This window comes from Bombus vancouverensis, chromosome 13 (genome assembly GCF_051014615.1).
Source record: "Bombus vancouverensis nearcticus chromosome 13, iyBomVanc1_principal, whole genome shotgun sequence".
NCBI lineage: Eukaryota > Metazoa > Arthropoda > Insecta > Hymenoptera > Apidae > Bombus > Bombus vancouverensis.
In genome coordinates, this window is record NC_134923.1 from 9,375,278 (window position 1) to 9,401,945 (window position 26,668).

Genomic DNA, 26,668 nt, shown 5'->3' on the forward strand with positions numbered 1-26,668 from the left:
GACACGCGTGTAGAAGTTACAAGATATTTATTGCAAATATACACTGAGCGAAAAATTAGTATATGGCTTGTATAGTACGTAGTAGTCTTAAACATACAATTAATGCTAAAGATCGTCACACTGTATATCGTGGCTTGTTAATATAGTGAATAATTTGATTGTTTAAATAGTTTGCAGATACGAATGAATATCTGTAAATGTAACTTGCACGTATATTTTTGCATCCGTTTCAAATTTTGCCAATATAATCATGATAGTCGTGATCTCGTTACAATGCTGATGTGATTTCGAAATGCTTCGTATAATATATGCATAAGAAGAAGGAGCCACTGTATATAGAATTTTTCATTGCTTTTGTATCTTCGTTGCTTTTTAAAACGTATCGATTCGATTAAACCAGCAAGTGATAAATGAAAAGGAAATGTTAAATGTTAAAAAAAAAGAAAAAAAAAAAAGAAATTGAATTGATATATTTTGACATGAAAATTTGTAGAACGACGTGAATGGCATTTAATAAGCAAGCATAGGTGTATCGAGGTATTAATTAACGTGGCATCAGCGCGATTAACGAAGGCGGGAAATTAATTAGTCAAGCGCGGATTTGACGGGGCGGTGGTTAATGAAGTGTAGAATTGTCGGAGTTTTATTTAATTACTCGGTGCCGAGTCGAGGACGCTCGTTAAAAAATTATAACGTCGTTAAAATTTTAACGAGGCCGACTGGACAGAATTTTCGAAATGTTCTATCATCGACGCCGCGAGAAAGTTTTTAATTAATTAGCCATAGATTCCGCGCAGAATGTCAATGAATTTGTTATGACACTATTAAAATGCCGAGCAATTATTTATAAATCTGACAGACTAATAGCTCAATCATTCAAAAAATCTTTCCGTTGTTCTTCCATTTTTTTTTTCATTCTCCCTTGACTAAATTTTTATCCGTTCCCTTTTGTAGTAACCTCGAATTTAACCCTTTCATCCTTCCAGAACGATAATTCCATCCAATGTTTTATGATTTTTACAATACGTTCGCACTATGCAATATCCTTTTCCGGAACTAATTAACAGGGAAATACTACAACTGAATTAATACATCGAATCGAAAACTCAAATAAAGAAAGGTAATTTGGACAGATTTTTTCAAATAAATTTGGACGTACTCGGATTAATATATCACCTGAAAGAATCATTTCCTATAATCTCCGCTAACACAGTATTTCATTGAATTTCTTCAGAATAATTTACGTAGTCAAATATATGACACTCGCGTTAAGCCATGTACGTCATTCGGACTACTCGGATGGCATATTAATAAACTTCACAAATCAACAATTATCACATCATCTTCTTACAATAAGTAATCTTATAGAAGTAAATAATTCGTTTAAAAAAAAGTCTAATTGTAGAATAAAGGATAAAAAGTGTCCTACTAATTGTATGTATCCTAATGAAATTGAGAAAGTTACAAAACACGATGTTGATCGATTTGACTTTTAAAGCTTCGTTTAAGAGTGCAAGAAAGTAGCGTAGAATGTTAATTAGATGCTTCCAGCTGGTTCCCTTTCCTATTCACGCGGCGTAGCTAGACAACTAGCGCCATCAGGCCAGATCTCCTTCTAAGAGCATTCGAAGCGCCACAAAAGCGTTCGAGCGGAGTGGACGAAGGCCGTGCGACGTTTACAAGGCGTCCGATTAATTTCTCGTCGGTCGGGATGAATCTTTCGGTCCGCAGGAGGAACGTAAGGGCCGATCTTCTGGCCTTTCATGGCCAGGAGACGCTGAAGGCTCCGCGGCACCCACGGCACCGATTGTAAATTAGGGCAAATTGATCGCAAATCAGCCGCGCCGGACGAGAGTCACTCCCACACGATCCGTCCGGGAAAGGGGAAGAGACGCAAACATGCCCAGCCCAGGACTTTGTACGCGAGACCAGGCCTTGAACGACGATGAGAGAGAAAAGTAATGCCCGAACGGTCGCGGGTTTATTGGCCATCTTAGTTTCCAACGATCGCCGCGAATGTAAATCCTCTAAACGACTAACGCGTTTAGCTTTGGTGTCTTAGCTTCAGGGAACGTTCCTAGGATTGGTGCTCGTTTATGCGCTCCTTTAAACAATTAGGCGATCGTTCTTCGCGTCATTTTGATTTTTATACCCGGCCTTTTGCGGTTCTACATATATATACACCCTGTTCATAATTATTAGCACAGCGTAACTTTATACCATAAGATGTGATGATTGGAATAAATTGTCAAGAATCAATCGATCGGACAGAATTTTGCATTCATGCCAGATAACGATTCAAAAATGAGAGGAGCAATTATGAACATTAATAATTATGAACATTACAAATGCTAAGAGGAAAAATCTGGAATCGAATAACAAGAAATAATCCGAACGTTGAAAATGATTAAAATAGTCGAGGAAAGACATAATCTCGTAAACTGGTTTACATTATGACACTGAATGCATGAATTTTATTTATCCCACGTTCTATAATCTTTATCTGTCTTGATCTAAGGTCTCCAATCTTGTTCCAGATAGATGAACCTCGGCACTCACGTTCTACCGAAAATTATAAAATTGTAGTAGAAATATTTCTAACCCACTTGTTAATACACAAGGATAATATTAGTTGGAAAATTATTGTGCAAGAGATGGCGGGTTTAAAGGAGTGTAGCCCACCAGTACCTAAGAATCTTCTTGATAACGATTTTAAAAGGATCCTTGGAATCCCTGACCATCGGAAGAGCATCGTGTCGTCGAGCTCTGTCCCGAAGCATCTCCAGAATTCAACCACCCGTTCTCACCTGGACACCAGAGAGGCAGGCACCTTTCGAGGGTGAGAGAACTGTACCAATGTAACAGTTCGGTGCCTTTAAGCGGCTTCGAGACGGCGGCATCGGCGCCCTCAAACGCGCCGACAAACGTTGTCCCGCTAGAAAGCCCTCGTTCCGCTAACCCTTTCCCAAAGCCACGCCGCGTCTCGTTCTCTCATCGTGAAACGGCGATCGAAGGACCGTTTTCGGGGACCAGGTGCGAATGGAGAACAGGCGGGAAGTTTCACATCGATGTGGTCTCGTTAGGCATTCGCAAACCAAGGATTCCATTCGATCAATCGCTCGCAATACCATGAACCTACCCTAAAATTTTCAATCCTTATGCTATACTGTAAAACGCAATTACATCATCAGAGGACTGCAAATATTTCGGCTTCATTTTTAGCAATACAATTGAAAACACGGAATTTAGGTAGAGAACTTGTTTGACCTATCGAATATTGTACAAAGTAGTATTCTTTGGATACTTTATATCTGTACGTTTATGAAACTTTAAACATAAGATTGGACAAAATCTAATTACAAGTAAAAGGTTAATTGGACAGTCAAGCTTCTAAGGTTCTTGTCATAGCTCCAATCGCTCGTGTTCCGTGTTCAACCTTTGCACAAAACTTCTAGGACACTAGCCATCTTCAATAAAACTTCCATACTTGGTGTGGGCTATGGCTTTTAAGTAATATACTTTCTTCGTCGTCCAAACTGTCAAGTTATGCAAAATATTGGAACACAATTCAGCTATGCAACTCTTTTCAACTTTCAAGAAGATATGGTAACTGTCGTAGCAGTTTTGGGCTACGGTGTGCATGCGTGTAGTACTTCATAGTCCAGTTCTCAAGATTCCACTCGCATCGTACTCGCGATAGCAACTTTCATCACAAACAGGAACGATCAAAAAGCTGCATCAGAATGCCTCCAGTCTTCCTTTATCCCAAAGCAAGAACCCAAACAGGAATCCCAATGCCGAATCTCTGAGAACTTAAAGTTGACGATGTCAATTAACAATCCCAGCCGCGGCCCAATTAATCAGCCAGGGCATAACCGAAAAACGAGAAGCAAGAACCGTGGACAAGCATCAATCTCGCGTCGGTTGCCAGCGTAAATCCGCTCCGTCCGACACTCTCCGTTTCCATTATTCCTCTTCCCATCGAAGACACCAAGCCAGGACCGAAACAAGCCGAGTCCCGAGAGAGAGGAAGAGAGAGAGAGAGAGTAGAGGTAGAAGGCTCGAGCCAAAGCGACCAAAGCCACGGATATCTATAGCCCACGACGAAGAGGTGTACACGACTAGAGAGGATGGCTCCCGGTCGCGCTGGATGGACACGGACAGGTCCGCATTGTATTCTGCGGCCAGTAAATCCTGGTGCTCGTAGTGTAAATGAGAGCCAGCCGGGGCGGGGAACGGTGGTACCCGGCTAGGCTTGGACCAGAAAGGGCCAAGGCTCCTCTCCGCTTCCAACTAACGCGCCGACGATGGCGAAACAGAGACGGAAAGATTTATCTGCGAGCCGCGAGCACGCCACGGCAACCCTTTGTCGCTGGCCGCGGTGAGAAGTTCGCATTTTTCGCCATTTTTTTCCTACCGTTCCGCGTCCGTTTCCGTCTCCTTCCGATCCTTTCGTCGGATTTTTTTCATAGTTTCTTCTTCTTCTTCTTCTTCTTCTCCTGCGGAGTTCTTCGTTTGGTGGACGCAAGGAAAGACGGAGGAATCGAGGGAATCTGACGGGGCTCAACGTGCTTGATTGTCCACGATTGTTAGAGATACTTTGCATTTAGAGGAGAATTGCCAGATGGAGTATGAATTAGAAAAGAAGTTGGAGGTTGCATGATTATGTCTTAGGGGAAGATCGATTTTATGTTTGGTTTCGGTAATGGATACTGGAGGGTGGGTTGGCAATAGGTGACACGAACCAGATACGAGTTAGTGTCGTGTGTGCTTCGCAGGGAATTTGTAATTAATCCAGCTGACACGTTGTTGACTAGGCGTGACTAGGCGTGGTTGCTTTTATTTCCTATCACTGTTCTTTATTTCTTTCTACTAGAGACAAAATAATCGACGATTATATCTTATACAAAGATTAATCCCTATATTTTGGTTGAACCTATGATAATACGCGAGATCTTAGGCTACCAAATAAGCTGTCGGTTTCGTTAAACAAACAGCTACATGAATTTAATTTAGGTCGAGTCAGGGATCATAGTCACCATGAAAAAGCAACAGAAATGTAAATAGTTACATTTCTTACTCCGATATAAAGTTTGTGAAACGACACGAAATATACCAGGCAAGCTACAAAATTCACATTTTTCGTCTTCAACCTTTCCTCTACTCGATCCACTTCCATTCTCTCCAGACAAAGCCATAATTACAATCAATTCCTCTCGATCTCGCGATCATTGCTCACGAAACCATTCCAATCGTTCAGAAGCACACTAACGGCGTCCTCCATCATTTCTTCCATCTCTTCCAGCCCGAAAACACAGCCACAAAAGTCCGTTTCCCCCAAAACCATCCAGCCCAGATAGACAGTTGGGTCAGACGTCGGAGACAGATCGATCGATCAGGCTAAAAACGCGTGCAACCTTAATTTCTCCGCATGGATCGTCACGTAAGACGTCCCTTCGCGTTCCAGAGGGTCGGCCAAGAAAGCGAAAGCCGACCGCCGAGTCGGCCACTTTGCATAGTTTAGCGCTGCGACACCTCCCGGTGTCAATTAAATCCTCGTCGGCTATCGGACTGTGTCGAGTGGTCCATGGGTCCCCTTCAACTCCGAAACTAGCCCCCTTGCCTCTGTCGTGGACGAGTTTCGACGCCGATCAAAGACCACCGGGCATTCCAATTGCTTCCTAATCTTCGTATCGTCGGAGCCAGGCTTTTTTCTTACCTTTTAGCCTTTATCGGTTACGAGTTTTTGATTGATCTATATGGTTCCCTGGGGTGGTATTTTTTTCTTGATAGGATAGCGAGCAGGGACCAGTTGTCTCGAAGTGATTTTATCGAGCTTCGATATTCGAGATGAAGTTCTTCGTGGAAAATCATTCCGGTATAGAACGATGCTATGATTAATTACTTGATGAAGGTAATTCCGTGTTATTGTATATTAAATCTACTGTTTCATTTGTATATCGTTATTGATTTATTTATGCACTTCAGCTTCAGATTAATGAATTTCAAAAAATATTTACACAGCTTGAAAGGAAGTATCGAAAAGTGGTGATCGATTATGTATTCGTGGCTATGGTTTTCTATCGCGAGGAAACAAAATTCTAATTATAAGCACACTTAATTATTAAACTGCGAATTTCCATGCGCTCGTAGGAAATTAAAAGTCGATTACTAAACATCGTTAGAATCCACATAATATGCAAAAGTACGGAAGATATCCAAAGCATAACGTTAATCGTGATATTCAGTGGATGAAATTAATTTTTTACTTAGGTTCCATTTGTTTAATTGGATTTATAAGAATACGAGTTTGCATAAAAATTCACGGCTTACCGATCGCTAACCCTAAGACTACCCCTAAGAACTTCTTCGACGCTTCGAAATATCTTGCAGCAAGAAAATAACAATGGCTATTAATTTTCCCTCACTTTCTATTTCGAAATGGTTTCTCGGGTGGAGAAGCATTCTACGTGGCAGACAGACGCGGAAAAAGGATCCGTGCCTAATGGGAATCGAAGGAAACACGCGGCCCAGCCGGAGGTCCTCGCCGAACCAATTTGTATGCTGATGGCTATCTCCGTGGAATAATTTATAAACGATATTAAACCGTGCTCTTTGGCCGGAGCACGCTACACGCTTGGTACCGGCCAGCCCTCGGGCCCACCCCTTTGCCAAAGGGGGTGGTCTCGAATTTATCGTCGGGAATGCAATCTGTCATCGCGTATTGGCCGCGACTTCTGCGACTATTAAATGTAAATCCGTTTCGATCCACCGGGAACGAGTCAATCGATTCTACCACTAACAAACGACTCGCAAGGTGTAAGTGGGTTAAAAGGGGCGATTTTTAAATGTTTTCTCAATGGCCAATTCCCTTTAATTTATTCGAAATTTATTTATTACTTTCTTAAGCTTATATCATAATTAGGAAGCGGGGATATTTTTCGAATTTATTTTTTATTTATCCTTTTCTGTTTGGAGAAGCGTTTTGATCTATCGAGGAGGGAAATAGAGTTTCCAAATATAGTATTGGAAAGTGGAGTTTTCGAACTTTTCGAGGAGTTTTATGAGATAAAATATGGAGATCTTAAGTTTCATATTGGACAAATAAAAAACTGAACACGATTCCAAATGCAAGAGAATATTTAACCCGGAAAATTCCACCGAAACGTCCACTTTCAATTCATAAAAAAGAGCACTATACTGCTATCTTCGAAACTCAACAAAATAATTAATTATCATTTAATTTCGATAATTACCAAGAGTTGTATTTTCTTGTATGTAAGCAAAGCACCGAATACAATAGAAAATTCAAGCTGAGAAACTCCAACCATGCGAGCTTCCATCTTAAACGTTCCAAAAAGATTTATGGAAACTTATCATGGTCATACGAAAGCTATTAAGAATGACGATAGCCTAACCCTAATCCTAAACATGGCATCTGCTTGGATTTCACAAGGGCGCAATTTGCGCATAAATGTTGCTAACAGGGAAAAACACGTTAAGGGAAGGAGTTTCGTTTCGCGAACGACTTTTTAAGAAACCGCTAATCCAACCTCGAGGGGGTGGCGGCTATGCTAATATCGAAGCGGAAGGGGATACAAGGGGGTTGGCCGTATTCAGAGACAACGAAAAGACGAGCAGCTTTCGTGATCGAATCGATTACCGCGAAACTGGCTGGCTGCTCGGCGAACGCGCGGAATAAAATCGAAAAACGAGCCGCATAAAAGTCAACCGATACGTATCTCTTGCCTCCGCTGGAATCCCTGAGCCCCTTCCAACTGTTCCCGTGTTTCGTGATGGTTAAGTGATCGCGTTTTACGTGCCTCAACTCGGATCGTCGATTATTGCTTTCGTCGAGTTTAAAGGGCAGGACATTGATTCGTTATCGAACCCGGCAAATTACTTCTGCTTGTCTTTCGGCGTTTGAAAGCAAGGAGGACATTGAAATAAGAGGGTTAAGAGAACGTAATTATATTAGGAATATTGGTTTCTTTTGCAGATTTTTCTGCTGATAAGTTTCTATTACTCTAAATAAAGAGATTAAACAGAACACGATGCAGAGTATTAAGTAGGAATATCGATTTCTTTTATGGATATACTTGGCTTTCAACAGAATTTCTATTGAAACTACAAGCCAACTTTAATTCGATGCTTGTAATTCGTTGCTTGTGATCTTTTTCTTCATTCAAATGTATTTCTGTAATTTAGATATTAGACAATCTTCAGTTTAAATCAATAAATAGATGAAATTGAAGATGAGAGAAATATCTGATAACTGTGACACCTATCGTAACTGAATAATTACCTTGCTTGTTTGTGACATGTATTAAAGAATATGTCAGATGTTGAATATTAAAGAATATTTAGTTATAAGAAATAAATAAATAAGATGATGGAAGTAGGAGGAATAATCGTCTGTTTTTGCTGAAAATTGATAGTAATCCAATCCTTTTCCTCTCTTTCTAACTTACATGTTAGATATTAAACTTAAACAAGTTGATAAATAAACTAATGAAAAGAAACTAATTAACTTCAGTAACAACTTATTTACAGTAGTTTAATGTTTTCCTTTCTTTTCTTATGTCACAAATTATACATGTTAAAGAGTTCCCTTAAAAGAATAAATAAATGACAGAAGAGAGATAAACCTACTAAATTACTTTCTGAAGCAATTTACATTTTAATGTAATTGAAATTTCTGCTATCTGATACGCGGTCTCAGAATGAAAATTATTCTGTGCCGAATGAATTAGTACGATTAAATTCTACGCAACTGGCAAGGTTCATGAAGTGTTTCAAAGAGGAAAGTCTGAACATCGATGGAAATAATTCTGCTAATAGTTTCATGCTGAACACTAATGACAGCCTTGCTACAAGAGTTTCCTATAATTAGCGCCAAGTCGAACTTCAATCTCTTTGGTGCCCGCAATAATTCACACCTGCAACAGCCGCTCCTTGTCTTATTAACTTCGATACAGGGAGATACTTTGTAATTCAAACGCGTCCCAACCACCAATTATCCAGAAGGAATTCCATAAAATCGCGAGTCTCCCGAGTAAACTGTTATATCTATCTATCAAATAGTTTCGTCGTTCACACTATTAACGTTTAATGAACATCTTTCTAAATTCCTAATATCCTCAAGTTTCTATCATAACATTGGTAATTTACGAAATAAGCTTTGAAGCATAGTCATTGATCTAGCTAACTTTAACATATTAAAGACCAAATTATCGATAGACGTATATAAATAAATAAAGTAGATGAAAATGTTAGATATCTGCATTGTATAAATCAAAGACATTATAGAGATTTCTGTAGTTTAAAGACAGTGCTATAAACGGTTCAAGTTCTTCGAATATTATTAAATTGTAGTATCTAAAATTTATTCTTTATTATTACTTCATTATTACTGCCAATTATAACTCGATAAAGATTTATTTCACGTACTATATATTATAGCGAGCGTTTCGCTTTAGACGTTTTCAGAAATTCTTACACGTCATGTAGGTATATTTCTGCACTTTTAAATTTCCAATAAATGCATAAACATCCGTGATGTAATTACGATTATGGAAGATTAATACTCTGAGGCATCGAAATTACCAACATAAATTTCATTAGTGGCATCACACATAATGCAGTTACTAATTATTTATTTCCTACTGAAACCTCAAGGTATACATTTTCTGTATCTGATACAGAGATGAATAAACGCAAGACATTTTGAAGATAAAGTGTCAGATAAAGATCATTGTTTCCTAAATTAATCGCACTCAATTTTTTGTCATTTCATTACAAGGAATTAAATGATCTCTTGAGCTTATAGACAGTATTATTCGTCGCAAAAGAGAAGAGAAATAAAACGTGAGAGAAAGAAAAAATTCGGGTGGAACGTTCCATTGGTAAATAAGCGGGCAGGCCATGACCTACTCCACCGCAAAACGCTCGAGACCAGCCACATTTCCTGGCAGTTGGTATTTTCTCCCGACCCGAAGGTTCTTCCTTCCCTTCAATTTCATCTTGCTTCCTGCAAGACTATCCTCGACTTAATAGCGTTCGCGGATTCGACGTGCACGCACGCCACTCGTAATTGCCCGCGCGGTGTTTGCAGATGTAATTGTGTCTCGCGGTCGAAGCGACCACGATAGAACATTTATTGGCACGAAGTGGTTGTTTACCCTTCGATTTTAATATAGACGGTCCTGTGGATTTTGCTTAATCCGACACGAACCTTTGTTTGCCTCCACTTTCAACTAATTCGTGTTTTACACGTTTACTTGTTGGTCAGATTTCTGTTATTTATAATGATACATGTTGACAGGTGATTTTATATAAGACAGTCGTCTATGACATGTTGTAAAATTTCATGAATTATTTGAGAAGATATTGACAGGATGATTATCACAATGGCGATGAGTTCAGGCTGGAAAATGAATATTTGAGAATATTTTATTATTTACGATGCTACTTGTTAACGAGGTTTAATTAACCCAGGCTTAAAATAAGTTTCCGTCGTGGGAAGTTGGACTGACCTAGGTATAACCGAAATTTAAATTTGCATAAACCTAATGGAATTTTAATTTAACACCTTGTATGTCAGCAGAATCTGAGCTGTTCAACGCGAGAAGTTATTGCCACATAAAGCAAATCATCTCTAAATGATAGCTTCCTGATTCTCTTCTTTTATTATCTACTGTACAGTTGCTATGGAGACAATATACGTCATGCATATTTGTCGCATGATATCTTAAATTCACCTCGAGACCTGATCGAAGTTAAATATATATCCAAAAGCAATTTAAATCCACGTTAAATCAAATTTATTTAATCTTATACGGAGCACGTTCAGTTCCTGTTTAGTTCGAGTATTATTGCAAGAGATGAACCAAAAGATACAAAACACAGTATCCAAAGATATAAAGTCCAAAATACACTACGATAACTATATACGTGATATCTACATTATTCCAAAGGATAATATAAAAATACGAAATACATAGTGGCGGTCGAAAGAAAGTAAGATTGGAATGGATGTATTCGAGCAATTTTTACATTAAACACCTTACTATGTTAGTAACAATTGTCAATTCTATAATATATATTGCACTTATTCATTACATTTTAACTTTTAAAGTTCCTTTGGTTCGTCACTCTAAACTCCAAATACAAAACCCAGAAGACGTACTAATGATATATAATGAAATTTTGTTCAGCCATCTGAAGATATCATTCCAGTCTTATCCACCAGATATAAAATGTCGAAATATCTACTAACCAAATACAATTAAAAGATAAAAAATAATTACATTTTCTCACCTTAATAAGCTCGTTCCCGCAGAGATTAATTTGCACTTAATGCAAGTTAATCTATAATCAAGTTCTATTTAACCAGGACTTAACCGACGTCTAAATCACAGGGATCGGTAATGAAAGAACGCTGAAGTAATCCCGTGTTCGCGTTCACCGTTCGTTAATTGATTCCGTTTAGCTGGAACTAGGCAACAACTTGGACGAGCAATTATCGCCTCTGGCCGTGGTAAAAAATCGGCGGGAGACAAGAGTGAAAGGATTGGAACGGTGTCAGCGGCGGCGGTGAATCGATTGCGTTGCATTAATTGACCATGAAAATGGAATGTCACGGCTCGTAGATTTTCCAGATTAGGCATTGCCGTGACTGCCACTCGTTTCTGCCCGAGAGATTATCGCCATATTCTCACCGACGTGTCCAACAGTCCATGCGTTTTTTTCAACCGTACCAACCGTTGCAACACCAACGTGGAAAATCTGCACGATCGTCCGCCATTTTTATCGTATATCTATCTGAATTTCTCACAAATATAAAAGCGTTTCATTAGACTTTCATTTTACCTTTTCGTCCCTCCAGTTTTATAACGTTTTTCTACTTCGTTCCACTTCTATTCATTCTTTGCATCTCCTTCTGTTAGTTACTTCCGGTTTGGACCGTCACCATCGTTATTTGATCCTTTACAGTAAAACTCCATTTACCTGAATTGTATTAATCGAAAGAAAATTTGTATTTGTGTTAAAAGTAGCAACGTTGACAAGAATAATGAGAAACGGATAAAATAATATTGGGAATATACGTTGTATTACCAATGTATGCTGTTAGTTAAGTAATAGGTAATGGATAGAATTGATGAAATGCTATTTTAAAGTTCTATTGTATTTGATTTAAAGATTTATGCCTTTTCTGAATTACCTCGTCTAAACATCTGAAGAATATAAAAAAGGAACAAAGGAAGAAGAATAATAGTGGAGATGGACATCGTTAATTACAAATACTTTTCAATTTTATAATGGCAATGGAATTTCGCGGACACGGCGTAAAATCGCGCACATGAAACATTCATCGCGCTCGAGGATAATCGAAGGAGGTTAAGCATGCGACGAATTCGCCCTGGCGAGCGTTTCAAACATTTATGGATTAACATTTTCATCACGCGACGCTCGCGGTTCGTGCACGCCGAGCGGAAAAATTTATTTCCACCAAGGGCCAAGACGAGAATCCTGTAAATTTTTTACAGGTTAATCGTAAAAGTCTCCGACGCCGGTAAAATAGTCCTCTCGTTTTGCTCGCTTTCTTCCATTCGACAGAATGAATATAGTGCCTCGTGGAATCATTCGAACGCTTACCATAGAAAATTTTCATGTACATATTCTATTTGTTATGTAAAACATTTTAAAATTTCATTAGCTGTAACGAGACACGAGTGTCATGATTATGTTGAGAAAGTTTGAAACCAATCTGAAAATGTAACGTAAAAATTACAAGACATTTACTGCGCAAATATATCTAATAAAAGTAGTAAAAGTAGTATACAAATTAATTTATAAGAAATTATTATAGAGTATGAATAGCCATCTTGAACATTCTATGTGTTACAGGTGGTTCCATTGAATATCGAGGCTTACTAACATAATGGACAATTGTTTAAACCATTTGTGGTAAGAAATACATATTTGCACTAAATATCTTGCAACTTCTATGCATGTACATTTTCAGATTAGTTGGAAATTTTATCGATACAATTAGAATAGTCGAGTCTCATAACGGCGCTAATGAAATATCAAGATATTAAAAAAAGTTATCTACAAGTGTTGGAATATCTTCGCGAGCTACTGTATTCTCGAAAAATAATGGAGGGAATAAATATTCATACAGAGAGACCGTCTGCGCGTTTTTCGATACACCTTGAATCATCATCGTTCATGGCCCCGGAGAAAAAACGAGGAAGCCATTAAAAAATTTCAACATCGATTACGGTGATCGTTCGTTTCTTAAAAATTGCAAAATTAATGGGGAACACCCAGGCGAACCAGTCGACGTTCCGGAGATTTCGCGATTACGCCTTAACAGTTACAACGTGTTGCCATTGAGAAAAAAGCTCATAATTACAACTCGCGGCGGTAAACCGTCTTTTTTCACCTTTTTCGCGAACGGAGGTCCGGCTCGAGACGATGCGCCTCGTGAAAGATGAGAGATAATTCATCAATCGTTCCATAGCCATCGATAATCGAACTTTACTTTTTAATCGAGTACCAAGAAATTTCAAATACACCACTATCATCTTAGGTCTGTAGCCTGATTAGTCATCGAGGTTACGAGGTTTGACGTATTCACGTACAGTAGCTTACGAAAGTATTCGAATTCATTATATGTATTAGTCGGGACACTTTAAAATTTCATTAACATTATAATGAGACCTGGCTATCAGTAATAATTTGTTACTATCTGTTGCCGTATTTATCTATTTAATTTTGCTTGTCAAAATGGATAAGAATGAAAGTTGAATTTTTCTTAAATAACGTTCTAGAATGACTAAGAATGTGGGACATAGTTTTGAAAAATAAGACATTACTTACGCAATCATTTAGTGATTGATATTAAATTAATATTAATAAACCATAATACTTAATGCGACCATCTTTAGCACTAATTATATATAGACTGTGATTATTTTATATTTTTGTTAATGTGATTAAAGAAATAGATTTAAAATAAAAATTCGTTTTATTTACTGAATATTCATTAAATATTCTAACAAGTGTCTTACTTTGAATATTTTATACATTTTTTTGTGTTATATGCATTTCGTAGATCTTGGAAACCTTAAGTGTCCCAAAAACGCGCAGATATCCGTAGTAATTTGATAAATGTATGTCGTTCCTCATGAAAGTACCAATGAAATTTCAAAATGCTTTACGCAACATACGCACTATACACATAAAAGCTTTCTATGACAAATGTTCGGATATTTTCACGAGATAGTATAGGTTAAACCTACCATGATACCATTGTTGCACGTTGGAGTTCGATTGGGTCGAATATAGGTTATAGCCGGGTTAACCTAGCTTAAAACCACTGAGCACGGGTATTAATGCCATTGTTTGAATAATAACGATATGGTTCGCTGTAGTTAATCAAATCTGCACATGCAAATACTCGCGACGATTTAATATGTAAATGTCCTCGGCTCCCCATCGAATTTGCACAAAATTAACAAGCAACCCGAAATTTCCGCGGAAGTGACCCCAATAACAATTTCCTCGTCGTTACATCGTACACACTCGCACACTCAAATCGTATACGAGAATTCATCGCGACCACTTTACTTCTTTTTTTGTTTTTGTTCGTAAACCTATATGTATACAAGAACAGACTCTGCTCTCTCCCCTCCCCTCTCTCTCTCATTCACTCACTCACACTCCCTCTCTCTCTCTCTCTCTCTCTCTCTCTCTCTTTCTCTCTCCGGCGAATTGGCGCGCGTGCATGAATTATTTATACTCACGTAGGCAGCTTGTTTACAACGTGGCCGCGATATTTCGTGGTAGGAAGAAAAAGGTAGCCGTGGAGCCGCACGTTTCCGACGACAAAAATGCCCGCTTACACGATCCCGGCCGGTTCTAATTATACAATCACGCAATTTGTACGTTCACGTGCGATTAAGTCGTTAGCTTTTATGGCGGACGAGGCGGAAAAATTAAGAGACTCGCCCCCCCTGGGGGACCGATTTTTAATGGTCCCGATTTTATTTATTTCACCACTGTATTTTATCGTATGCGGAGAATGACCGTGTCCGCGGTGCTACAACGATTATTACGCTACTTACGCTAAAGATCGATCACGTGATTAACAGTGATTACTAGATCCGACGCCAGGTGGTACACATTCGCCTGACTCGTTCGCGCGCATAACCAACTTTGAAACTTCTCCTTCGTCCGTGATTCCTATATAGGTCAGCTTACCTGATAGATTTCCGATATCGTGGATTATCGTCTCATTCTTTTTGCGGGAAGAAAACATGGATTGGCCGCCTAGAACGCAATCCGTTGAAAGTAACCGGTTCACCGGAGCCGCTGTATCAGGTGATCTCTCGTTACGGAACGCAGCCCCGGAGCAGCTTCTTCGGTAAATTTCTGTTCTCGATCTCGTTTAACCTCACCCTAACACGAATCCAATCGTGCACCTGGCGTACGAGCTCGATCGAAAATTAATAAAAACCACCGGATCGAATTTACACGGAAGTAAAGTGGTTGGTCCAGGCGAGGTCTAATTATCGAAATAATGAAACTCTTTGAGCTGATTCAAATTGAATGTTTGCGGAGATAATGACGTAACGGAGCGTCATGATGACGTTAATCGATCTGTTATACTTTTTAGTTACGAAGTATTTCCTTTTAGTCGTATCTTAAAGTGTATGAACGTTGTTCGTACACCGTGCAAAGAAAAGATATTTAATCACGATATAGGGTGAAAAGATACAGAGAAGAAAGTCAATGTCGTATTTTTAAATTAATATATGTATGTATATATATATATATTATATAATATATATATATAATTCTTAGTCACGTGGATCTCGGAGGGCGTTTCTGGGAGGTAAGGGCGTAGCAGGATCGGGCTGGATGGGTGTACAATATACAATGCAAACCACGGAATATCACGGATTCTCGTGTTACTTTAGAACGTTTCGATTCTCCTCGAGTTACACTTGTTTCTTTGTTTCCTTTTGTTCATTTATTTTATTGCTTTTCTCTCGACAACGTGTTCTCTTTTCTTTCTCTCTCGCGCTTTCTTTCTCGCTTTCTCTCTCTCGCATACTTTCTAAGCACATAGGACCGCACGCAACGCGCTTCGAGAAGTAACCGCAATGAAAATACAGGAGTGAAACGAAGATAAACAAAACGGGACCGATGATGGTTGAGCAAGATTCTCACGGAACTTCGATTGTGGAAAGATCGCAGCTTGACGTAGGGCCCCGTTACTCGACGATACGGCCCTGATTTGCGCACCAATACTGCGCGTTGCATTCGCGTCGCTTTCGAGCCTCGTTTGCGCTCGAATCTTATATTTTCGCTTCGAGTTTTCTCATACTGTCATTCAATGGTTCTTTTTCGGTTTTTTGGAGCCGAAGAAGCGACATTTTGCTCTTACAAAATTTCCTGTGCAGTTACATTTTCGTTCCAATCGACAGATGTGGCCACGTTTCACTCGTTTTCCCTAAAACAGCCCTACTTTTGTATAATTTTGAATTTTTCTCTCTCGGTTCAATAGTAGTACGATTATAGATTATAGATTTTAAGCAGCGGAAGTGTCGAGGAAAACGAGCTTCAGTCGCGGAAATAGAACTCGATCGGTCAAGTCTAGTAAACTTAACGCTGTTAACCCTTTGATCTCGACTTCATCAAATGAACATTTTTTATCCAACGATATTGATATTTTTAACAAGATTTTTTGATTTGCCACTGTGTCAACTGTTTAAGTGTCAAAGGAAGGATGGTGTTGGATTAATTTGTTTAAATCGTCGGGATGCAATTTATACCCTAAAAAGTAGAGTAAATGAAGGAAAGCGAGAAAAGAAAAAGAGAGCGGGAGAAACATTTAACGCATTTATTTAAAATTTTAAATAGGAAAAAAATATTTTAAAAATCATTATAATGACAGTTTGTAACTGACAAAGTAGCATTAATTAATTAAAAAAAGACGTAGGAACAGAGATATAATAGGTATTCACATTTTTATACAATAAAACACGTCGGAGGTATCACGAGTTGTTCTATCATAGAATTAAAAAAAAAAAAAAAAAAAAAATGAGAAGGACCCTTCGAAAAATAATTCTAGCGACGCATCAGATTCACCACAGCTGTAGTTCACTATTTTATACAATCGCAACATTGCGTGGTGTTACAGAACACGACATTTACATAGGAATAATATTTCGACTACCGTTAACCACAGTTCGCAAAACTCGAACAAACTATAACGTTAATCACTAGAGGCGGATTAAACGGAACTAATTACAAAACTTCACATTTTTACACGGTAACAGCAACAAAATTTTATATCGTATACTACAATCCGTCCCGTTGCTACATTCTCATTAAAAAAGAAAAAGTGAGGAAAAGAACGAAGGAATAAGGAGAGGAGCTCTTTATCGGCATGGAAGAAAGTAATTTTACATTTACACATACATCGATTGACGAAAACGAGCTCCGAGAACGCAAATTGCACTCCAACCCCCGATAAGACATCCACCAGTACTATCACCCTTCCTACAACCAAGCAGTTCTATCAATTTTCATCCAGTACGATATTAATCTGGTCGAAATAATCACCAGAATTCAAAAATGTTACCGACCAAAGGGTTACTTACGAAGACGCACGAAATTGATGTTGTTGCGAGCATTTTTATCTTCCAGAAACAACACAGGTCCTGAATTTCTTCTTCTCTTTTTTTTTTTTTTTATATCGTTCTTGGGTATTTTTATTTTCGAGAAACTGATTGCTCGATGTTCTACGACAATTCCCGCGATTAATCTACATCGATCGCTAACGTTTATACAAACAGGAGGGACGCAAGGGTTGGGAAGGGCGAGTGGTGTTCCATTTTCGAAGCAACGACGTCGAGATGGGGTGGATGAACGCCTCGAGAGAAATCTTTCAGTGTCGTTTCGATTCGGCTTGGAAACGTTCATGAAACGAGGTTGGTGACGGTTGTGCCCTCTATGCAGGCACCGAATCGAAGAACGACGATCGATCATTCGGTTTTTTACTTTTGATCATCTAAAACACGCGTCGACGCGATTTTCGCGGCCGAATAGCGAGTCGAATCTTTTTCTATTCTCGAATTATATCGTTCGTTTGTTGCACATCTTCACCACTTTCTGTATGGTTTGTTTGTTTGTTTCGTTTTCTTCGCTACTTCCGAGGGCGTCGAGGCGTGATCGGGTAGCGTGCGTTTATGCTTCGTTCACGTCTCTCTAATAATTAATATAATATTATATTCAATAATTAATACAGAGAGAGAGTAGTTATTTATATATATATAATATATATATATATATAGTATAATATAATATCACTAGGGTACATATGTACAGGGGCTGCAAATAGTAGGAGGTGCTCTCGTATTGCAATGTCTCCCTCTCGCTTACACCTAAAACGCACGCGGGTAGAACGCAACCACTGTCGCTAGCCACGCTATTCGTTAATCTTTCCATCCTCGTGAAACACATTCATGGCTTTCTAGTTACTTTCCGAAACACTTCGAGCGTGACATCTCTTGAAACCCCCAGAAGATCAACCACTATAAAATTGACGATCATTGAAAGCTTGGAATTTCAGAATTTTGTACTTCGAATCTTTCACACGAACTCAGTGTCTAAACAATCGATCCGAGCAATAGCCAAATGTATCTATACTGCACGAACTCGTTTCCAAGCGTTCCAGGACCATCAACCAGAGAAAGCCATTTCATGGCTTTGTCAAGAAGCTAATCGTTCAAGATAATTGGATATCCCGAAAGTGTTTTCTCACACTCTAAGTGATTCGAAGAGTTCCTCTTGAAATTGTGCCCCGAAACAACTCTCACGTCCATGTAGCAAGGTCTCAGCCCCATTGAACCACGCTCGTCCCACCCTTTCGTGCCCCGTAAACAGAAATGTACACCAGCAACGGTCGTAGAGTCTTGAAGCAGTGTCCAACGCGCGGAGAAGCCGGGCCCCGCGCGATTCATCCCGGCCATTTTATGTACACACTCGCAGGAAAACGGCGTGGTGTCCCGGAAGATCGAGCCCGGCGAACACACGGCCAGTCCTCAGGCTAAAATTGCACTTCGTTATGTCGAGCGTCCCTCGTCCAGGTGCCCGGGGCCCGGCTCGCCATGGACCGACCCGGATCGGGGCACGGAGGATGTCAGAGACCGACGACCTTCTCCCCTGCTACGACGGCTCGGAGGTTGAGTCCGGCTCCCTCTCGTCGCCGGATAGCTCTTCAGGCTCGCAAGGTTCGGCCAACTGCTCGTCATCGGGGTCGTCGTTCGTGCTGGTCACGGGCTCGTTCTCCTGTCACGGACTCCCTCCGCCAGCGTCCGCGTCCCCCCTGTGTCCACCGGGTGTTAGACTAGGGCTACGCCTCCTTTTCTCTTGTAAGCCGTTCACCATGTTCTCTATGGATTTTAGTTCACCCGCTGAACTGCCGCCCGACGTTAGGCCAGCCGTTGGTGTGGGAGAGCTAGTTGGAGGCCTTGGAGGTGGAGACCTTGGGCTGAGTGTCCTACTACCAGGGGTGACAGTTTCGAACGCGGATCCGTGTGACGGTGCTGGTAAGGTATACGGCGCGAATCGATGTCCTTTTAGTTGATGTAGAGGACTGGCCAGGGGGTGAGGATAGTGAGCGAACAAGGCTGGGTGCTGGGACGCAGCTAAAGCCAGTTGCGCGTTGAACAACATGCCTGGGGTGACTCCACCATGGATTCCCAGGGGACTGGGTGGTATTAGAGGTCCTGGACCTGGGTATAACCCAGGTACCGGTGGATAGAGGTACGGTAACAGGGGCGGATGAAGCGGTGGACCAACCGATACGTCCGGTCGAGGCCCTTCTGAACCCGTTGGGCCTGGTCCACCGCCGCTCTCGGAACCCGATGACTCGCTACCCTCCCCTCTTTCGCTTGTTCGATCGTCCCTCTCGCGAGAGTGTTCGCGCTCGCGTTGATGATGCGCTGGATGGGGTGTATCGGGTCCCACGACGTCTAGAAGTTTGTCCTCGTCATCTAAGAGGTCGTTAACCGAATTGGAAGAACGACGCTTCTCGGGGGATGCTGGCCCACCTGCTGTTAGACGGGAACCGCCTCCTGACACTGTCAACAGCGCCTGCCTTCTGCAACAACGACGCGGAGTTAGCAATCTTTTAGGGCTCGTTGGGATGTTTTCTTTTAATGGATTATTTTTTTAGGAAGGTTTAGCTTCATGGAAAGCTTTTTGGATTTTTTTAGTTACAGGAGGTTAGAGTCATAGAATTTTTGGAAATCAGACGGTTATCATAGTTAGCCTTCAATTAGTTTGCTGCAGGCCAAATATTTGACAGACGAAATAAATTTTCCTCCACGTTTTTTCCTATTTTTCTGGCTAGTGTATTACTTTAATATCATTACCATACAGGGACAGTTGGCCAAGTTTCTTATTAATTTATTCTTTAGTTACTTAGCAGCGCGTATTTATCAGCAATTTGCATCACATTAGTTGAATACTACTTTAGTAATTCATTGTCAGAAGCATTATTGCATGAAGTGTAGAGAATATTGATCCGAGGTCTTTTATTAACGTTGAAAGTCATGTTATATGTTATAAAAAGAAGGGTTGTAACAATAAATTTTTACAGATTAGACTGTGAAAATAGAAGGATCGATTTTATGAAATATTTTACAACTATTTCTATTCAATTAAAAATTCTATATATTTTAAAGTGTTACATATTTTTTTTTTTAGAGTCCAAAGAGTATTATAAATATTATTCCAGCGATATTTAAGGTAAATTCGTTGTATGTCAAAAATGTAACAATTATCGGTTTAGTAGATGCAATCATTTGAAATTCACCCTTTAATCGAGGTGTTTCGCACCTGTGGCAAATTACAGGCGTTTTAGCCGTCGCGTGTGATCGTTGTAGCGACACTCATACGGCTGTTGCTGGCAAGCGTGCGTCTAAAATGTGTATTGATCGTGTGTTGTATGTATGACGTGTCAGTAGATCGATTATATTGGACCAAGTTTGTGCAATAAAAGACTATGTTTTAATTTTAATGCAACGCAAAATGTTCGATGCTTCGAAAGTACAGTTTCAGTAAAATTATAATCAGACATGTAAATTCATCTTAATTGTAGTGAAACTTAAATTTTTTCAATTTTTTCAAATCGGTTGCTCGAAAAAGAATTTTATTTATAATTTTTCTTTCTAATTTTTAATTATAACTTTGTGTTTATACTTTCGAAATAATAGGTACGTTTAATTGTATCTTATTATTTTCATTTCAAATTCTTTGATAGTTTCGACATATCGTGATATACGAAGCAATTTATTTTTAAACAATGACACGCTTCAATTTTCGAAGCAATTCCCCTCGAAAACCCTGGCGAATCCAATTTTCAAACCAATTTATCCTAAGAAACTTGACGATTTCGGGTTGAAAACCAATTTACCCCAAAAACCGCCGTTGCTCGACACTCAAATCGACCTATCTGCGCGCCTATTCCAAATCTCAATTACTCGAACGACGTAACTGGAAAATTTTATCAGCCGACTGATGCGAAACGAGTCGTCTGGAAAATTTAGGACAGCTCGCGCCAATTATTATTTCCAACAATAATAAAACAATAAGCGTAAAGTATTCTAAACAAAAATAAAAAGCATACAAACTTGAAATATCTATGAGCTTGATGTCTCTCAGACAGAATTTCCTATTTATCTCATTAACACTAATATTACTCTATAAAAACACTCTTAACAATTCTCACAAATTTCGAATCACACTACCCACTTACTTACCCTACACACACGTAACCAACAAATTGACAGAGCCAGATACTCTAAACCACACTCTCCTAATATTAGTTCCAAGCACACTAGATAATTTGAAATTTCACATTGTATCGCGTCTTTCCACCAAATGCCAACAGGTACGATAAAGCTTTTTTTAAGCGATCATCATGCAAATCAGCGTTTTTTAACGAACACGTTTCGGGAACGTAAGTATCGTGTAAGACTCGGCTTGAGCCGCTCGAGAGCCGGACGTAACGAGAGGCTCACCGATGCCTTAATGCCGCGTAATGCGATCAATGCACCGACACAGCCGTGGCAAAACGTCGACAAGGCTTGAAACAGAGAGCAACCGAGTCGATGGACAACGTGAACACGATCGAGAGAAAGAAGGAGAAACATTAGCGAGTACATTGTCGGTGTACTGGATGAATCCGTGAGCGTGGAAAGGGTGTTACGCTACTACGGTTCTCCGGTTTCCGACGCGCTTAAGTGCAAAAACACGTTAAAATCAATAGTTTGCGTGGACGACACGGGATTTAGTAAGCGAGCTGTACTCTCTTTTCTTTCCCTCATCCCTATGGTCTTCGATGGTGGAACGATCTGAAAGATCGAGAAGGGGAGCTTTCCACAGACTTGCAACAGATCCACGATATTTACTTTTACCCGGAGTCGAGGGCGACATTTTAGGGTGAGATTAGGAGAGTGATTTGTATCCTTTGACGATGGTTTGGGATAGTTTGCGAAGAAATTTTCAGACGCGTGTGAGAAATTATTGATTAAACGATTGAGAAATGATTAACCTCCGTCCTATTTCGTAAGTATCGGAAGATGTGGTGGCTTGATATATAATTTCTCGAATTTGTGATGATCGAGATTTTGGTGATTTAACGAACGATTTATATCGTTTCAGATGGCTTTCTTGAGACTAAAAAACAGAGGAATGTTTGATTTACATCCCCGTTTAGAAGCATTAGCTGACGATTGCAACGTTGAACTTGCAAACGAGAAAATAATAATTTAATAAATAGTAATTTCCATTTTTGACAATTCTCCTTTCTCTTTTTCTTCTTCCTTATTTCTTCCTCTTTCTCCGAAATTTCTACAATTTCTCACGTCATAGCAATTCGAAGATCGAGTATACTTATGGAGTAGTTACTTAGTAGTTTCTCGTTTCCTATTCTAATCTTCGCTTAAGCATCTGTGCATCAGCATTGCGATTCAACGGCTGACAAATCGCAAGATTATCCGCGGAATACGCGCGTCTCGACCGATCTTGCTGTTACTTGCACACGCAAGTAGGATGAAGCAGGTAATTGGATTCACTATGTGTGCTTCTGTTGTGCACGCGGTCGTTCCAATTTCCAACTAGTTCACGCCTTGTACTCGTGATTTCAATGTTCTTATCATTCCAAATACCTTCTTACATCTGTCTCATCATAATCTCACGGTAAACCATGAAACAAACAACAATTTCACCCTGCGATATCTGCAAATTCGTGTTTTGACGAGCAAAAAGAAACTCGCGAAGAAACGTACAGATTTCTTTCTCTAAATATTAAATCTACGATATTTTCTACATCTTCTCACATTATCCATTCTACGTTTAACACAGACTTCTTGATCCCTTCAACATAAACCTAAAGCAACTCCTATCACTCGCACCCCTCTAAATATTACAATACACTATACTTCTTTATATTTCTTTGCGTATGATCATTATAATACTTCTTTAACCCTTTGCCAAAAACCCAAAGCAACTTTTATCACTTGCAGCCTCTCGATAATCCCTTAATGAAAACGCAACGCCTACAAAGAATCCCACTAATCCTCCTAACCTAACCACCAAACTGCTAGCACCCCCAGCAGCCCTTTTTCTTAAACCGCGATTACGAGACGAAGGGTGAGGTTGACTTCGTTAGAGGGAAAGAACGAGTCAAAGGTGGCGCATAATTTCACCATAATTACCCAGGTCGCCGATCGAGTGTCTGTGATCGCCTGATCGAACGTTCAGACGGAATAATGAAAAAATCCAGCAGCCCCGGGGTTTTGCCTTTGACGTTCGGCCTTTGGTGTATCGGTGTCATCCCACCCCAAAGATCGTGTCATCGTCGAGGATTTATAATCAACCCCTCGAAGCTTGCTGGGCCCTCGTTTTTGTGTTTCCACCACCACGTAGCCACCCCCGTGGAACAGCTTCGGTTCTCTCGTTGCGCACACCCCCGCTGATACCCTATGAAATTCTGTCAAGGCTCGATGATTCCCGTCTTCTTAATGGATCGTTGACGGTGAAAACGTCTTTCTCACGCTACACGTATATATATATAGATGCGCTCTTCTTTTTTCCTGAGATATTGTCAGGATCGCGGAAGGGGGTAAGGGGATGACGACGATACGATGACGGTTGGATATCAGGGGAATCATTATTATTTCCTATCACTCGAAAACACACGAGGGCGCGGGATTCGAGTGGCCGTTTCAGCCACGATGGTTCTGAATGCTAGCTGACGTATCGCGGAATTTCAGTTTGGAGCTGTTTGGGGTGTGATAGAAGAAGGAGCACGGGGGTTTTAGGTTTTCACTATGTTGATTGTTTTAAGTGTTTGCTGGCAAGTGGAGTTTCATGCTGATGGCACTTTTCATTGGTTTATCGATTATGTACTTTGATGATCCTTCACCATATTTTTTCATATTGCTTCGTTCATTGTGTGTTGCCATGGTTATTTATTATGTAATATTTTATCTGGTTTTTCGACGTTTCTTTGCAAATGAAGCTCTATGCTGGAGGGATTATCTTATTGGTTTCGCGATCGGAGAAATTATAGTCAGTTGGAGAACTGGTTTGTACATCGAAGAAATATCATGACAATGGGTAATTAGAAGAAGAATCCGTTCGTAGATACAAAGCTTCTTCGATATTAATACAAATTCTAATCATCTCAGTCTCAGAAACAGAAGATTCAAAATCTAAAGTCTTTTGGATACTCTTAGACCACTTCGCCTTGTATTTACAGAAAAGTAGAAGATACGACGTTTATACGATAGTTCTTTACATTTCAAAAATTAGCAGCCAGTTTGTAAGATTCATCTTCAATATCATTATCGAAGTGTCAAACCAAGTTCAGTTTAAAAATACAATAGTAAATAATTTACTGACAGAAGCGACTGAACAATACACTGCATCTGGCGACTTAGGTTCGAACGAAGCCTCATAAATTTACAATCTCATCCCAATGTGATTCACAATCGTTACAAACGATTCGTAATTCGTGCTACAACTATACCTGGGCATGACGGTCTCTAAGATTCGAGGATTACGTCGATAGTGTCGCGTAAACGCAACAAATGGCGAGGCGTGGCGATTAATAACGCGAAGCCAACGTGGAAACGTGGCCGCGGACAGATTGATTCTTCGTGAGGCACGATACGATCGTTCCGGCGCGCGCCTTGATAAATGACGTGACAACGAGCCACGCCGGGGCCAGTGCTGCCCTTTTTTTTTTTATCTCCTCCTTCGCTTCGTTCTTTTCCCCTCCTTTTTTACACGAGGAAAATATTTCTTTTTAACCGGCATGACGAATCGACTGGCCACGCTCGAGCAGCGTTCCGCGCCTCACGACTACTCGCAACTTAAAAACTTAATGAAATAACGTGGCCGAACTCGCCGACACTAGGCACGCGATTATACCAAATCTGTCCAGTCATCGTGGCTTCTTTTTTAGTTGAGGGAAAATTTGACGATCGACTTAATCGAGATCCAACAAAGAAGATTATCGAGGTTAATATTAGGGCCTCATTTTTAAGGATTCGCCCTTCACTGTATGGGCATTATGGCGCAGGATGGCGTTCATACACGCGAAAATCAAAGTGATATACAGATGACGATATGTCTAGAGAGACGAGAGTATTCGTTGAAAGAAATGATTCGAACTATTTCATTTGTTATAATCTAATTACGTTCGTAGATACGTAAACGAGGTTCGACGATATGATCATTTTGTCTTTGAAACTACTTAAATTCCCTGATTTGCTCAAATTGCCCGTGATCTTTAATTTGAATCACTTAGTTTTGAAAAGAACGAACGTTCAACACAACCATTGACTCGTCTGACCATTTTAAATTAACAATTTTTTAATCATGTCACTTTGCATGTATCACTGTATAATCCGAAAGTTTTGTAATTTTCGAGAAAGAAAGCAGTCGATTAATACAAACTACGTCGTGTGTTTTAAGAATCTCGTGTCTGAAACCAGGTGTTCCTGCTCCGTCTAATATGTGTAACGATTAGCCTGGGGACATTTATGCAGGTTCATATCTTTGAGAGTAAAATTAAAAACGTAGAACGCCGATAGACAATTATTTCACTTGCCAAATATTATACTTTGGATACCTCGCCTACATGTCATGTGCATTCTGCGCAAATTTTGTACTTGCGAAGTTTCTACGAACGCGAAAAATTCCGCATGAAAACTCCAACAACGATTTCTACGTTCCTTTATCGCGACGAGAAAAGTGGCAGCGACGTATCGATACGGAGGATGTTTAAACCATAAGCAGGGAAAAAGGATCGAGAAAGGGAATAGCGAAAAGAAAGAGGAAGGAAAATAAAGCAGGAGGCCTTGTACGCCGGAAGTAGTCCGCCCCACCACGAAACCGGCCTTTATGCGCCAGTTACTGGCTGTAGCGGCGATATAAAATTCAAAGCCACCAAGTAGCACCCTCCACGCTAACGACAGCGCCGCCCCTGAGCATCAGTATGCTAATCCGATGATTGGCTATGTTCCAACCCCGTTCGCTTCTCCTTCTCTCCCTCTCTCTTTCCCTTTCTAAC

At 40.0% G+C, this 26,668-nt stretch overlaps 2 protein-coding genes across 8 annotated transcripts in view; both read right to left on the reverse strand.

The window, feature by feature from the left end:
• LOC117161664 (Fanconi anemia group J protein homolog) overlaps window positions 1-15,141 on the reverse strand; it is a 164,756-nt gene extending 149,615 nt beyond the window's left edge. For 2 of the 6 annotated variants that reach the window (XM_076623653.1, XM_076623648.1), the window contains exons 1-3: window positions 14,814-15,141; window positions 11,872-12,009; window positions 11,320-11,787 (exon numbers count right to left, since the gene is read on the reverse strand). The gene's annotated coding sequence lies outside the window, so the exon portion shown is untranslated. Of the gene's footprint in view, window positions 1-11,309; window positions 11,788-11,871; window positions 12,010-14,309; window positions 14,709-14,813 lie in introns of those variants that run through there. The other 4 variants (XM_076623651.1, XM_076623649.1, XM_076623652.1 and 1 more) reach the window with 4 other exon arrangements.
• Window positions 15,142-17,097: 1,956 nt separating this feature from the next.
• bi (T-box transcription factor bifid) overlaps window positions 17,098-26,668 on the reverse strand; it is a 166,736-nt gene continuing 157,165 nt past the window's right edge. Inside the window, exon 7 of one of the 2 annotated variants that reach the window (XM_033341053.2) lies at window positions 17,098-20,182. In XM_033341053.2, the coding sequence (XP_033196944.1) occupies window positions 19,372-20,182 (811 nt within the window). In that variant the 3' untranslated portion in view covers window positions 17,098-19,371. The remainder of the gene's footprint in view (window positions 20,183-26,668) is intronic. The other variant, XM_033341049.2, reaches the window with a different exon arrangement.